This window comes from Ammospiza nelsoni, chromosome Z (assembly GCF_027579445.1).
Source record: "Ammospiza nelsoni isolate bAmmNel1 chromosome Z, bAmmNel1.pri, whole genome shotgun sequence".
Lineage (NCBI taxonomy): Eukaryota > Metazoa > Chordata > Aves > Passeriformes > Passerellidae > Ammospiza > Ammospiza nelsoni.
In genome coordinates, this window is record NC_080669.1 from 78609044 (window position 1) to 78624726 (window position 15683).

Sequence of the window (15683 nt, forward strand, 5' to 3'; positions counted from 1 at the left end):
TGGAGGCTTAGCAGGCACCTCACTGCTGAGCTGGTCACACTTCAGGTGAGAGCAGAGTCCTGTGGTCCCTCTGGCTCTCACTTTCCCACTTCTCAGACTCCTCTAAAAGCAGGGAAAAAGCTGTGCAGATACATAAATGCGTAGCAGAGGGCTGGTGTAAAGACATTCTGGTCAGAAATGCTGTAAGGGAATGGAAAAAGCTGGAGAAATGCCAGCGAGGCACAGAGAAGGGAAGAGCAGCACTGTTCTGGAAGCGGAAGATGAGCCCCAGGGAGAAAGATGTGAGAAGAAAACCACATGTGAGTTTGCAACAAGGCGGCTGAAAACACAGAGCAGGCAAACTTGCTAAAGCCACAGGTGCTGTTAGCAAAACTCTCCCACCCACAGCACTTGTGGCAGAAAAGCCAGGGCAGCAGAGAGGGGTGGCAGCCCCAGCAGCCCAGTCCTACTTTTAAATTCACCAAATCCCAGGCAGCGTGCCAGCTCAGGGCATGCAGCACTGTGCCGGGTTATTTTGAGAATCAAAGACACAAGGACTAAGTTTCGTATTCAGACCAAGAGCTGATTTCCTGGAAATCATTTTCTTTGGCTCAGAGGGGTGCCTAAGGCAGCACAGGCACTTCCTGTTTTGGTCAGTCACACAGTCCATTGGGCAGAGGTTTGAGAGGCTGTATTTGCTGCCCAATAGCTTCTCAGTAAATCACATTTCCCAGAAAGAGTTGTGGGCTGGGTGTACTGCAGCTACTGGCACTATGTGGCTGGTACAGAGCAGCCCTTGGCACTTCTCAGGAGTGTGGACACAGCTAAGGCCCCTCGCCTGCCTGCTCAGGGGCTGTGTCAGAGCCAGAGGCCTCCCAGCCAGGTTTTTGGGATGCAGAAGAGCTGCCCAACTTACCCTCCCATCACACTCACCAGGCTTTCAGCAGGAAAGAGTGAGTGCTGGTCACAGCTAGTGTCAGAGGGTTACTTTGGGGATGCACCATCCTGCTTGGGCTGGAAAGGAGGCTTTCTTGGGGCCAGTCTCTTCCCAGAATAAGGGAATGAGAGTTTCATCCCACACCCACCTTCCACTGTGTTTTAGCCCAGCTTTTCCAGGACATATCCACAGACTGCACAAGGCTGTGTTTAAATATCTTTAATTTTATTTTGTGTTTTTTGGGATATCTTCCTTCAGAGCTGGAAACGTCAGGGCATGCTGGTACACATGGATCCTGCTGAGGGGTTCCAGTCTCCCAGGTGTGGCCCGGATAAGATGCTGCTGCCTCCTTCATCCCACTCGAATGAAGGTGTTGTGCCCAGTCCTGTGGGGAAGCAGCCTCTCATTGGTGCCCAGCCAGAAGCAGGGCAGGGATCCCAGGGATCCCAGGTGGACTGGGGGTTCCTTGGCTCACCTGGTGGCTTTCCAGTCATCCGGCTGTGAGTCCACCTTCTCCCGCAGCAGCCAGGAGGTGTGCAGGACCTCCTTCCCATCATCCCCATTGAAGCACTGGCCCACAAACACAGCTGTGGAGTCTAAAGCAGTGGAGGCTGTCAGCATCCCAGCAGGACCCCAGCTGATTTTGGAGCTTCCCAGGCATCGGTGAGTTTAGTGCTCATGGAGCCTGAGTGGATCCCAATATTTGCAGGGAAATAGTGTGTGGCAGAGGTGTTGTCAGAGCAACCCTTGGTGCTGCCTCACCCAGACCTTGTTTTGGGAGGTGTACTGCTCTCTGCAGACACCATCCACAGTGGGGAGATGTCAGAGAAGGAGAGACAGGGGACAGCAGAGAGAACAGAGGAATTGGGATGAGCACCGGGACCTGTCTGAGCTCCCCTCTCCATCCCACCACTCCATCCCACAACATCCATCATGCAACCACAGACCTGAGAATTTCTTCCAGTTGACAGTGAAGCCAAAGGTGCACTGTCCATCCTCATCCAGATGCTGGGAGCCAGTCAGTGGGGACGGCTGGATGGGTTTCTGGGTGCTTGACACGGCGGTGTGGTACTCTCCAGAGAAGGTTCCGTCCTTGCCGACCTTGAACACTTGCATCTTGGAGCCCAGGTCATTCTTCCACCAACCAGTCAGGTTGCACGGCTGGGGACAAGCAGATGTGTCCCTGGGGGCTGCCTGTACACAGCCCTGCCCACGCCCCCCAATGCCCTCGGGATGCTGGCACTCACCTTGATATGCCTTCTGCTCTCCCCCATGGTTGCCTCCTTCTTGCTGGCCTTTTTCTCCCCAGGGTGCTCAATTTCCTGGCAGAAGATCTTGGAAAAGAACACAAACACAGGTCAGGCTGTGGATGGTGGCACAGCAGAGTGTTTCTGGACTCCTGAGAGTGCTCGAGCATTCATTTTTAAAATACTTGATTCATAAAGTTGCTGCTATCGCAGCTACATCAAGAGGGCCAAAAGCTGGGGTAAGCCAATCAACGGGGAGAGGTGAAGAGGAAAAGTAAAAGGTGGGATCCTTGGACAGGCAGGAACATGGGTGGGATCCCTGCTGTAGCCCTGGCAGGTGAGCTGTGGGAATCCAGGGCACATCTGCCCGTGTTTGTGGGTACCTGTGCTGTGCCCATCAGCACACATGTAGCACGGCTCTCTGGGATGGGCATAGCCCTAGGTCCACAGTGGGCTCCAGCTCAGGCAGAGCCCTGAACATCCCAGCTGCAGTTCTGCTCCTCAGAGCCCTGCACATCCCACCTGCAGTTCTAAGCGCTGCCTGCTCTCTGCTGCGCTGCACTGTCTGAGGCAGGGGCAAGGCACCCCCTGGGGTAGGGTCCCCACGCTTCCCCTGCCCCAGTTCCCCTCCAAGTCCCTGGGAGGGAAGTGTGGGGTTTCCACATCCATGACTCCTGCAACACGGAAGGAATCTCCATGCACATCCCTCCCGGGCACACGGACTACCCTGGAGCATCACTTCCCTCATCTCCCTCTGCAGGGTTTCCCGTCTGGGTACCCGCTGGAGCAGGGAATCCTCCTGTTGCCGAGTGTTCCCCCCGCAGATGGCTCTTCCACGCGTGTCCCATCCCTAACAAGCGCTGCAGCTCCCATATCATATTCCCCCTCTCCGGCGAGTCTCCCACTCGTGTCCCTCCCTGAACACCGGGATCCCCAGGCGTGCTCCCACCCAGGCTGCCCCGGAGCCGAGTTTCCCACACCGGCTCTGAGCAGGAGCTCCCACCTGGAAGCCCGCGGCAGCCGCGGCCAGGGACACCCCTGCGGGCAGGGCGAGAGCGGAGAGGACGCGGCGGCTCATCGGGATGCAGCTCGGGATGCGGCGGCGGCGGGGAACCGCGCCGTGCCCGTGAGTCACAGACTTATATTCGGCTCCGCCGCTGCTTTCCGGGAAACCCTCGGGTGGTTCATGAGGGAGGAATCGATACTGGCACAAGGAAGGGGAAGGAGACAGGGAGGGCAAGAGGTGTGGGGACAGGGACAGGAGCAAGGACGGGGATGGGCACAGGGCTGGGGATGAGGACAGGAAGAGGTTGTGGTGGGATGGGAACGGGAACTGCGGTGGGGGCAAGGACGAGGGATGGGGGATGTGCACATGGATGGGGACGGGAACAGGGGCAGGGATGAAAGCAAGGGTGGGAGGGATGGGGACGGGGCAGGGATTAGAGGCAGGGATCGAGATAGACAGCCGGACTGGAACAGGGATGGACACAGGAATGGGTATGGGCAGAACAGGGATGCAGGAGGTGTTGTGTGGGGCTGCCCACTGACATCACCCAGCCTGGGGGTCTTTAGCCCCATGCCTGCTGATTGAGGGCTGGGTCTAAGTTTCCATCCTGCCCTGCTGGAGCTCCTGTGTCCCAAAGCACCCTCTGGTCACTGCAAGGGTTGGACAGAAGGACAGAGATTCATGAGGACTGGGCACGGCATGTGTGCAGGGACAGCAGGTGATCTGCAGTGGGTCCAGGGAACTGGGAGGTGAATGAAGCAAACTGGCCCCAACAGCAGTAGGAAAACCTCTGAGCAGGGCATTGAGGCTGGAGGTGAGCAGCCCCAGTTGCATGTGTCAGGCAAGAGAAAAAGGAAAATGAAACGTCAGTGAAAGGCCAGGATCACAGCAAGGTCAGGGACCGGATGTGAGATACAGCTGATGAACACAGATTGTGATACAGAGGGGGTGGTGCCCCCAGCGCTGATTTCTCATAAAACTCTACAGTTTTACTTTTGGTTTTTTTTTTTAAGCAAGCACAATCATTCTCTGTCCCCCTGGTTGCCTTCTTGGGAGGAACCGGGAGCCAGGGAATTTGTAGTTGTCAGGGTAATGAAATGACAGAAACTAAATTAAATCTCATGTCCTGGGCCAACATGGTTGTCAGTGGCCTTGTGCCCTGCTGTGCAGGGCTCCCAGCCTCATCCCCCACTCACACTGGGGTCCCAAGGCTTTAACCTCACAGACCACTCAGAGAAGTCTTTGGGTGCTCACGGTGCTGGTGACAGCCACAGTGGGTGTTTGGGGAGGGGAAGCAAAGAACGACCCCAGCACGACCAGGGCAGTGCCAAGGATCAGTGGGGATGAACTGAGGGCTCTGTGCAGAATGCAGGCATGAGGATGAGGGAGCAAGGGTGAGTATGAGGAGGCATGGTGACTTTTGACCAAAAGCTGGACCACCAGGCACATCAACCAGTGGTCTGTAGGTACAAGCTTACCCTGCAGAGTCTCAGGTCTGTGTGCTCTGTGCGCAGCCCCAGAACCCAGCAGGGACTGAGGGAAAAGAGCAAAGGCTGAGGGAGGCTGAGGAAGGACAGGCACACTGTGAGAGGAAGAGGAGGGCAGACAGGCACTGACACCTTCTCAGGGCACTGTGTGCTTTCTGCCCCTTCCATCAGTCTCTTGCCCCTGCAGCCCTGCAGCCACCAGGCAGCATTGTCCTTCACACCCTTTGCGCCCCTCCCTGCCCACACAGCTTCTCCCCGTGGTGCTCAGGAGCAGCAGTTAGGAGCTGTGCATCCTGGATTATGTAACTAATGAGTTTGAAACTTCATGAGCTGCTGAAATGATGGATTAGTGAATTGCAGTGTCAGACCGGTGCAAAGAGCATAGGGCTCTCTTGTTTGATGTGTTTTCTTTCCTAAGGAGCTGATAAAGTTTAGTGTTCAGATAACCTCCTGTGAACATGAACACCAGAAGGGATCTGTATCCTGTTCCACTCCCAGCTGATCAGGTGGCAGCCAGTCAGTACATTGTGCCCGCATACATTCAACAGGCACACTGGCGGTACATGGCTTCGGCCACCCGCTCTGCCCTGCAGCTTCCCTGGAGTCCCAGGCCTCTCTCCCGATCCCCCCAGCATCCAGCCTGGATTTTGGACTGCCCCAACTTCCCGGATTTCCCTCTGTGAGGGCTGGCAGCCGGCTCTCCCTCATATGTGCATGCAGCACCAAGGCTCCCAAGCAGAGCAGTGGCTGGAATTGGAGTTTGATGGGAGGCTGGGCAGAGAGGGGTGCAGAGACAGCAGATGAGGCCAGGGGAGAGTGCTGGCTTGCCTGCATGCAGCTTTCACCCCCACCCTCAGCTGTGGGGTGTCCTGCTGCCCCACACTGGGGGCGCTCCCCGGAGCCACCCAGCCCTGTGAATGTCCCAAATGGGTGCACAGGCAAGAAGGCCCCTGCTGAGGCCTGAAGCTATGATCAGGAAGCAGAATTGCTGTCTCCTAACCCCAGCTTTCCCATGCCCTCCAAAACACTTCCCTGTTGTCCCCCCACCAGCATCTTGCTCTCCCTGTGGCCCCAGATGGGGAGACACTCACACATGGCTGCCTGTACACCAGGGACACAAGGGACACAGCTCTCTGCCGTGTGGGGAAAGGTTTATCTGGCTCCATGTGGGAGGGCAGCAAGTGTGGGAATGGGGAGCCCCACCAACAGGCGGCTGGGAGGCACTGGGAAGAAGCAGGGCACAGTGAGGGTGTGTTTCCTTGCTAAGAGCCCAGCTTGTTTCCTTGCTAAGGGCCCAGCTTCAGACTGGGACAGCTGGGACACCTCGGGATGCAGAAGGACAGCAGGGTGCAGGCAGCACTGGTCCCTGTTCCCATCACTTGGTGTGGGTGAAGATGGAAGTGCTAAGTCTGCAGGGAAGCTGCGTCAGCAGGGTGGGAGGGAGGGCTGTGGGGTGAGACGGCAGGCACAGAGCTCACTTTGTGGCTTTCCAGGTGTCCCTGGTGTCAGGTGTCACAGGACCTCTTCCTGCAGGAGCCACGGGGTCTCCAGTGTCTCCTTCCCTTGGTGATCCATGAAGCCCACAGAGGCAGTGGTGGAGTCTGGCAAGGTTTGAGAGAGGCAGAGTGAGGGGGAGAGCCTGCACCTCAAGACAGGGAAGCCTGGGCCACCTCGTCCTGGCAGACAGACAGACAAACATGCCCTGGACTTCCCTGCCACACTGGCCAGATGGACTGCTTCCACATCACTGGACAGAGAGCTGGGCATCGGCCCTGCCCCTGGACAGACAGATGGACACCCCCATCACCTCTTCCAGACAGCCCTGAAACCCACCACCAACAAACTCTCCCACCACCAGTTCCCAAGGCAGGAATGTGTGCATGTGGCCCATCTGTGCCCACAGCCAGGGCTCCTCTGGGTGCCACAGGGGATTTGAGGCACCCAGAGAGGGGGGTCCCTACTTGCAACATGTGCAGGGGGTCACTGTCACTGCTGTAGCTGAGAGCTGCCACTGCACAGTGAAGCTGAAGATGGGGCTTGGCACTGGGATGCTGCTAGATCCCTCAGAAGGGTGACACCAGGATCCGCTTGTTGGTGGCTGCCACTGCAGTGTGGCAGGAGTCTGAGAAGGTCCCAGCTCTGTTTGTGGCCAAGACGGTCATATTGGAGCCCAGCTCATTTTCCCACTGTCCCTGCTCATTTCTCCCTGCCCCTGCACATTGGGGACTGAGGGTTGTGTGGGTGGCTTGGGCAGTGCTGAGCCACAGTTCCTCCTCCCTTCACCAGCAGTGGCATGTGTGTCCCATGGCATGGCCCCTCTGTGTGGCAACTGAGACCAGCGCATGGGCACCAGCTGGGACAGCACCTCTCCCTCCCTGGGCAGGGCAGGGCAGGGCACGGCTGGAGGTACTGGGTACCCCCCTCTAGCAGGGACAGGAGACCCACAGTACCCCCAAGGACAGCCAGTCAGAGCTGGCAGCCTCCTTGGCCATGGCCACTGCACTGTGGTGTGGCATGGCACAGCCAGACACGGGGGGAGCAGAGGAACACTGTGTGCTGGGGTGTCACAGGAGAGCACAGCACAGCACAGCATGGGAGAAACATGCAACCCTGTCAGCCCTGCACACTGTGCCCCAGGGGTGGCACAGCATGGCACAGCAGTGTGACACAGCACAGCACGGAGTGGCACAGCATGGCAGGGCACAGCATGGCATCAGGGAGCACAGCAGGAGCAGGCAGCCCTCTGGTCATTCCTAGTGCACCACAGGGACGGCACATGGATATGTGCCACATCCATGGATGGCACAGCCAGGGTATGCAGCCCCTCACCCCCACCCTGCACCCAGGACAGCACAGCTCAGCACAGCACGGCTCAGCACGGCCAGACTGCCCCAGGGCTGCTCTCACCTCCCTGGATGCAGCACCATGGGCCATGAGCAGGGCCAGGGTGAGCAGCAGCAGCAGCCCTGGGTGCCCATGGTGCTGGTGGCCGTGTGTGGTGCCCTTTTATGGCAGAGGGGGCTGTGGCTGGGCAGTGGCTGCTGAAACCAAAGGGCCTCCTGCCAAAGGACACCTGTGGGACAGGCTGGGCACTGCTCCAGGCTGAACGGGCTGCTGATCCCCTGGGATGGGGCAGGGGGTCCCAAGGACCATGGTGGAGTGGGCAGGCTGCAAAGGAGGATTCTGTGCCGTGGAGGGTCACAGCAGAGGACACGCATGAGGCCTTGGGTATGGGGACAGAAGGGACAGTGAGACACCATGGGGGGTATTGGGAATGTGTGTGCTGAGCCATGACAGTGTTGTCCAGAAAAGTTTGATTTGTTACCTGGTGCATAACAAGGCAGTAATTGCACACCCAAGAGAGAGATTGATTTTTTGGTTTAATTCTACAAGCCCAAGTACTCAGTGTTATTCCAAAGATCAAGCAAACCAACTATCAAAATATTTTGCTATTTACATATCTAGCAAACAAGGGCATTGATGCTCATTGGCAACAAGTTATTTAGTTCTCCTATTAATTACTACTCTCTCTCCTATTGGCTAAGAATTCTCTTGCATCTAATGCTAATTAATTTGCAGGCTCAGCCTTTCTCTTCTCTTGAGTTGATGGGTTTCTTGACTCAGCGGGCCATAATCCATGATCCATCCCTGCCAAAATTTACTTTCTACCCAGTCAGAACTGCTTCAGGACTGAGATTTTCCTGATCCAGTTGTCTTTATTATAATCTTGAGGGTTCTTCCAAGTGTCTTGTAGATTCTGCATTCTTTGTGTCCTTTACCAGTGGAATATTGTTCATCCCAAGTTTTGTAGCCTGCACCCAGGTCTTAGATCATTAAAGTACCTCAAGACCTAAACCTTAACAAGGCAATTCTACCAAGTAAGATCTCTTTCTAACACCTGCACACAGCTTAGAGCTTGTTTGCTGTTCTGTTTCACAGGCTAAATGTCCTTCCTTGTCAATTACGCTTGAAAGCATAAAAAAACCTCAAACACCAAAGAACAAACCTTTTAAAGAAATATTTTATTTATGGCACATTTTGCAACAGCATGACAGGAGACTGTGGGTGTTTTGCAGCAAAGCGTTATTGGGAGAAGCAGGTGGTGCTGCAGGAGCAGGGGCACAGCCCTGGCGCTGCTGCTGCCCCCTCACTCTGGTGGCTGCGGGCGGGTGAAGACGTTGAAGCCCACCCTGTGGGGACACAGAGGAGGACATGTGAGGGAGGGACCTGACGGTGTCCAAACACCCACCCAGACCTGTATAACCACACCACATCTGCACCTTGGCAGGACCCCCAGGGATGGTGTTTTTCCTTTCTATGTTTTACCCATGCACAAAGCAATCAAGTGAACCCTGCCATCGAGATTTGTTAACCTGCGCTTTCAAAACAGATAGTAAACCTGCTTTTGCCAACACCTGTGAGAGTGGCTCTGCAAGAAACCTAAAACACTCATTTGTGACAGCCCCAGCCTGGGGGTGCACAGGGGACATGTGCAGGGCAGCGACAGGGGGCTCACCTGGTGGCTTTCCAGTCATTTTTGATGTTCTCCTCATGTGACCTCAGCAGCCACATGGTCTTCAAAACCTCCTCTCCATTATCATCCACAAAGCACTGGCCCGTGAAAACAGTGATGGAGTCTGTGGGGACAGGACAGGAGATGGAGGGGAGCATGGCCGAGGTGGCAGGCCAGTTGCTGTCCCAGCACAGGGGACAGTAGATCCCTGCTGTCCCCGGCCTCTGGGCACAGCTGGGATGGGGAAAGCAGCAGGAGGGCTCACAGGGCTGGGGTGTCACACGGACACGGGCAGGCAGTGCAGCCTCCAGCCCCTGCTGCCCCTCCTGCAGCCTGGCACTGGGAGCTGGCAGCAACCGAGGAGCTCCAGGGACAGGGATGGGGGAGCTGCAGGGAGGGAGAGCAGTGGGCACAGTGCAGGGGAAGGCAGGGAATGAGCAAGAACACTGCAGGGAGGGCAGAAAAACTCCAAGAGCAGAAGAGGGAGGGCAGGGGAGGTCCAGGATATCACAAGGAGGCTGGGAAAGAAGTACCTGAAAAGCTCCAGTTGACGGTGAAGCCAAAGGTGGGCTGGCCCTTCTGGTTAGGGCTCCTCTGCATGGATCCCTGCAGTGGGGATTCCTTGATCTCGTTGGAGGTGGCTGTCACAGCCGTGTGGTAGGAGCCAGTGAAGCCACCATTTTTGTTCACTGGCGAGATGTTCATTTTGGAACCCAAGTCATTGACCCAGCGGCCGGTCAGGGAGCACTGGAGAGAAGGGAATTCAGCACTGCCTGCAGCCACAGCCCCCTGCCCACCCCACCCTGTGCATTCAACCCTCACTGTACCTTTTTCACAGCAAGGCCCTGAGCCCCCAGGGCCAGGAAGAGCACGAGGAGCAAGGGAGTTGCTTGCACCATCTCTGCAGCAGGCAGGCAGCTGATGGACCTGGGCATGTGCTCCTTGCAGGTCTCTGCTGAGGCTCCTGCTCCCTCTCCTTTTTATTTCTTCCAGGTCTGTGGGTGGCACCTCTGGCCAAGGCATTGTGCAAACTGGGTATTTCCTAATCTGTGGTTCCCAGCCATAAGAGGAGGTAATTGCAGCAAACATTCCCAGAAATGAGTGATGAAGTATTGAAAATGTCCATTCCTGCTCCCCTGGCACCTTGCAGGGAGGCCCTGGCTCCTGCTGGTCAGTGACTGCTGGGAAAAGGTTGCTGGGGAAAACCCCTCTCTGGAGCTGCTGTCCATTGTGTCACTCATTTGCCATGTCAGCTCTGTACCCAGGGTTTGAGGCTCCTTAAGCCTGGTGAGCTCAGGACTGGCTGCAGTGCACAGCTCACCCTGCTCTTCCTCACCAGGCATGCCCATGTGAACTCACCCCCCAACACAGATTCTTTTGGGACTCGGATTTCCCATCACCCCCGCCCCCAGACTAACGGGTCTAGGAAGATCTGATGTACACATTAAGCTGTTGTTTTCACAAACTGGTTTGTGTTGGAAGGGAATTATTTATTTAATGAGAAGCCAACATTCACCGAATATCTGGGACATTGGATCTTAATAGTGACAAAAGTTGTATTTACACAAGGATTCTTAGACAACTGCAAGAACAAATTTTCATCATTCCCCTTATGTCATACTTGTTGCTGGCCAAGGAGGCTGGAGTGAATGGATTCAGCCCAGAGTTTCTCATCCATTTCTGTATGGTTTTCAAGGCATTCTCCTAAAATACATGTTTTCATTCCCCAAGTCATCATAGCAAAAGCTGATGAAGCTTATTCATCAGAAAATAAGACTTTTTGTAAACTGGAGACAAAGCAGCTCTTTGCAACATCTCAAAAATAAACAATATTTATTTTTATTTTTCTCAGTCTTTGCTTTCTCTTAAATTTCACATTTGAGCCCTGGTTTCTCTCTGACAGTAAAACTCATTGCTATCCATGCTGTAGAGCATCATATTTGTGCTGCTGGTATTTCCACAGCCCCCTCTTCTCCCTACAGGAGCCCCACCACCCTGCCTGGAAGAAATCCCTGGTGAGAGAGCTGGCTGGCTGCTGCACATTCCTGCCCCAGTGTTTTCTGTCACAGAAATCAACTGCATAACAAGGTGTGTTTTCCCACATAGCTGCCATTTGCTCTGACAGTTTTTTGGCATGCAGGTGCTGCCCAGAGCATTGCTGTTGTTTGGATAACGAGTAAGGTCAGTCTGGGAAGGCTGTGGGGGCCAGGAGAGACAGACATCATCCCTTTTCCACCACCCCCTCCCCATCACCATGGTTCAGGGGGCTCCTGCAGGAGCCCTGCAGATGGACAACATAAAGCCTCCGTGCTGCTGATGGCAGCCCACAGCTTCTTCACAGGTGTAGGTTTATTTTAGCGTCACACAAACAATATTGTTTATTTGTTCACATAATCTTTATTTTTCCTGTACTTAACAATCCCTGTGGCTCATCTCGCAGGGTCAGCTCAGTGCTCAAGCAGGCAGATTTCTTGAGTGACCTCAGCTGAGTGCTGAGGTGTCTCCACGGGGTTTGCACCCTCCAAAGATCAGAGAGTAAAGCGGCTTGGAGCTGGCAATCATCAAAAGGATTAAGTTCTGCAATGCCATGCCTGAGCCCTGGCACTGCAGGAAGTGGGGGCAACCGGCAGGCAGGGAAGAAATCCAAAGCAGGAAACACTGAAGAAGTTAAAAGTCATCAGAGCTGTGGTTTAAAACCATATGTTCAGGGTGTTGTGAAAAATAAGTGCTGGCAAATAATAACAAGAAACAGTTAATGAACAATTTAACTTGCTGCTCAAACTGGGCTTGAGTCAGCCTTGAAAAACAGGCAAAATGTCTGTGACCAGGGACTATCCTGTCAGCCCTCAGCTCCATCCATGCAGAAGCTGACAAAAGCTGAGCATATCAGATACAAGATTTATTGAGGTGATACAGACCAAAGTGAAAGAGAAATCAGAAATATCCCTTTATACAGACTGAACCCCAGCCTTTGGAAGGCACGTTACCTGGGTTTAAGGAACAGTATTGATGTGTCAAAGCAATACCAGTCCAGCCAGAAGCTGTGCTGTCTTCAGTGCCTGCTCTTGTTCCTTGCCAGCTGGATCAGGACATCACTGCTATTGTTGGAAGCTGCCAACAGGATACAAATAGAGGTGGGAACCCCAGGTGCTCCTCACTGATGTGCTGGCACCCTGTCCCACCAACCTTGCCACGGTGACCCTAAGGGACTGCATCTCCATTCCTTTCCAATGTCTGTGGAAATTCCCATGTGAGGATGACACCAGCTGTTCTGGGGGTGCTGCATCCAGGACAATCTGTCCTTCCTGGGTATTGTTACTTGTCTGCCTGTGTGCTTGCAGGAACACTCCCCTGGGGAGTGAAGAAAAGGCCATTTGTCACCCAGTGACAGCCCTGGGCCACCACAGCGATCCCCTGCCTGCAGCAGCTCCCAGGGCAGAAAAGTGGGGGAAGAATGCTCACAGCAAGTAGGATAGGCTGCTTCCCACCCCAGCCCTAAAGGCTACTAAGGACTTAGGGAACACTAAGCTCTAAAGTGGACAGAAAGAGCTGATAGCCCTCCCTGCGGTGTCCTCAGGGCTCTCCTGCCCTTCACTGTGATGTCCTCAGAGATGCCCTGCCCTACCTGTGGTGTTCACAGAGCTCCACTGCCCTCCCTGTGATGTCCTTCATGCTCTTTTTCTGTCCAGATCTATCTGAGATCAGGTGAGCTCCCTGTCCCTGCCTTGCACAGGTCCCCTGTGCATCCCCAGAGAGGACAGAGCTGTCCTACACCATGGGTGCCCCTTGGCAGGAGGCTTGGCCCCTCTGCTATAAAAAGGGGCCGAGTGGGCATGGGGCAGCAGCACAGGCAGAGCCCAGGCACCAGGAACAGCCACCACTGCCATGGGGACCCCAGGCTGCTGCTGCTGCTCGCCCTGGCCCTGTGATACTGCATCCAGGGAAGTGAGGGCAGCCCTGGGGCAGAACCTGGCCGTGCTGAGCTGAGCTGAGCTGAGCTGTGCTGTCCCGGGTGCAGGGTGAGCGGCTGCAGGCCCTAGCTGTGCTGTGCCATGCTGCTGCTCTTGTTGTGCCCTGCAATGCCACCTAGTGCCATCCCACCCCATTCCAGTGCCATTCCATGATGCAGCGTCCATGACCATGGGAATTTCCAGCTCTGGCTGTGCTGTCTCTGTGGGTACTGTTGGCGACTTACCCATGCTATAGGGTAGTGCCCAGCGCACCCAGGTCTGTCCTGCTCTGCATGGGGAGGGAGAGGTGCAGTCCCAGCTGGTGCTCACGCCACTGCTCCCTGGTGCCACAAAAAGGGGCCATGCTGGCCCTGCACATGCAGGACCCATGTCCCACTGCTTTGGGAGGCTGGAGCAGCAGCTGTGACTCAGCAGTGACCAAGGCATTCATCAAAACTCACAGTTCCCAGCATTTGCTCAGAGCACAACAGGAAGGGCAGCAGATATCCCTAATCCCCATGCCTCCCTAACCAGGTTGGTGCAACCTTCAAAGGCTGAGCTAGCACAGAAAGCAGGAAAAGGAAGCAAGGTGCCCAGCCCTGGGCAGAAGGGCACAGGGTTTGGTTAACTGGCTTAGCTGCTCCCAACAGAGGTATTTTCTGGCTCCTTGCCTTACCTTGCCTTGCAGGCAGCAGAAAAGAAAGCAAGGCTCAGGTATTTTGTGCCGGTACATGTGGAGAAGTTGGTAAGGAGGCACATGCCTGCTCCCTTCAGCAAAACTCCACAAGACCCCAACAGCAGAGAGACTTGTCCCCTCCCTGCCTTGCTAGCCCTCCAGCTTAGTCCAAGAAGATAAAGGGGAATTCCAGGAGTTTCCTCTTCCAGTTTGGTCCTGGGCCAAAGAAGACACCGAAGAAGAACGAGAGTAGACAGCTGGACAGATTTATTAAGAACTGAAGTGATTTATCCCCTTTCATGTGCTCCACTGCCTGCCCCCGGCGCCAGCAGGGAGGGGGCCATGGTACCAGACCAGGACCTGCTTCTTGGGCTCAGATTGTCACTGTCCAGGGAGCCGGGTCTCCCCTGGGGATTGTATCTGCCACAGGCCCTGCTGGGGCAGAGCCCGTCAGAATGTGCAGTGTCACCCCAGGACAACTACAGCATCCGTGTGCCTGAGTGCACCACTCCAATATCCTCACACACACATTCACCCACACCCTCTTCTTTCCCGGCAGCACAGCTGCCCACCTCACCCAGCCCAATGCCTGCAGGAGAGAGGTCTCCTGTGCCTCTGGGCAAGGTACCAGCTGCAGTTTGGGATGGCTGGGCAGCCTGCACACACTCAGAGCCCCGAGTGCACAGAGATGGGGACTTTGGGGTTGGTGCTTCTGTGAGCATGCTTGGTCCAGAGCAGGAATCAATTTTCCATGAGGAAAAGGGCAACACTGCTTGCTGGGTCAGTTCTCCCTAAATAGCACCTCAGGAAAACAACAGGAGGAAGTTGAAAAGCCTCATTCCCCAAAAAGCTTTTGAAATATTTTGTTTGGTAGAACTATGTTGAACTACATTCCACCTTCCTCCTGGGGACGCTGACAACTCATCCAGCTAGGGCATCTCCAAAAACAGCTGCTCTCCCACAGTCTCTGGTTAAAGCCCTCCCAGCTCTACAAATTTTGCTTTGGGGACCTGGCCAACCAGACCAACCTCAACAAGTTTTTGGTTACCTGTGCTTGTTCCTTAAGGTAAGGACTATTTGAGAACCACACTTTCTCCTTCACTGCACTGCTCTCTCAGCCTCTGCCCCAGCTACAGGGAGCATCACAATGCCTTCAGAACGTGGGACCCTGGCTAAAGGTGGACAAAGGATTAGCAAGGCTGGAGGTTGTTTTCTTGAAAAGGCAAAAACGATGGTCAAGCCAGTCTGGCAGCATCAGAATTTATCTTGCAGCTGCAAAGTCCATGTTGTGGATAATGTTCTGGTTTTTTGTGTAACTGCTGAGAATTCTGGGGAAAGGAATTACAAGAAAAATTCATCTCCATGTCAAGGAAAAAACAAAAACAGCTTAGTCTGAGTGAGTTCCAAAAGTACTCTACTCCTTTCAGTTTTGCAATTGGATCATGATGCAAAGGGTTGTGACTGAGAGTGGGCAACTTGGAGAGAGAGAAGAGACAGCCTGGGCATGAAGAGGTCAGACTGAGGTACACATGACCCCTGATGGTTTTCTGTGTCGGCTTGAAGGTACCTGAAACTTTTCTCTCAAGGGAAACTTAAAGACATCTGAAAGGTCAGCTGTGCTTGCTGGATATGCACTTCTTTCAGGAGATTATCAGGAAAAAGTAAAAACTTCTCTCTGAGGAAAAAAAAACATCAAAAAACTGGGGTATGAATTAAAAATATTTGCATGAATAGACTGAGCAAGCTATTGTCAAAAGAGAAAAAGAGAACAAAGAAACACAAGGTAAACACAAGGAAGGTAAAAAAAGAAAGCTGCAAACCTGTATACAAAAAGAAACCAAAACCAACCATCCAGCTCCTGAGCATGAAAACAACCTGTCAGCTCAGC

General features: G+C 54.4%; 2 protein-coding genes across 2 annotated transcripts; both read right to left on the reverse strand.

Moving 5' to 3' along the window:
• Positions 1 to 1120: 1120 nt before the first annotated feature.
• On the reverse strand, positions 1121 to 3337 carry LOC132086854 (avidin-like). Its single transcript, XM_059492790.1, has 5 exons — positions 3167 to 3337; positions 2164 to 2250; positions 1864 to 2077; positions 1392 to 1512; positions 1121 to 1301 (listed from the first exon to the last, which is right to left on the reverse strand). Exons 1-5 carry the CDS (start codon positions 3239 to 3241, stop codon positions 1268 to 1270), a joined length of 531 nt encoding a protein of 176 aa, XP_059348773.1. The 5' UTR covers positions 3242 to 3337; the 3' UTR covers positions 1121 to 1267.
• A 5322-nt stretch (positions 3338 to 8659) lies between these two features.
• On the reverse strand, positions 8660 to 10115 carry LOC132086698 (avidin-like). Its single transcript, XM_059492563.1, has 4 exons — positions 9997 to 10115; positions 9703 to 9916; positions 9173 to 9293; positions 8660 to 8846 (listed from the first exon to the last, which is right to left on the reverse strand). The coding sequence occupies exons 1-4, from the start codon at positions 10102 to 10104 to the stop codon at positions 8804 to 8806; spliced, it is 486 nt and encodes a 161-aa protein (XP_059348546.1). The 5' UTR covers positions 10105 to 10115; the 3' UTR covers positions 8660 to 8803.
• Positions 10116 to 15683: the final 5568 nt, after the last annotated feature.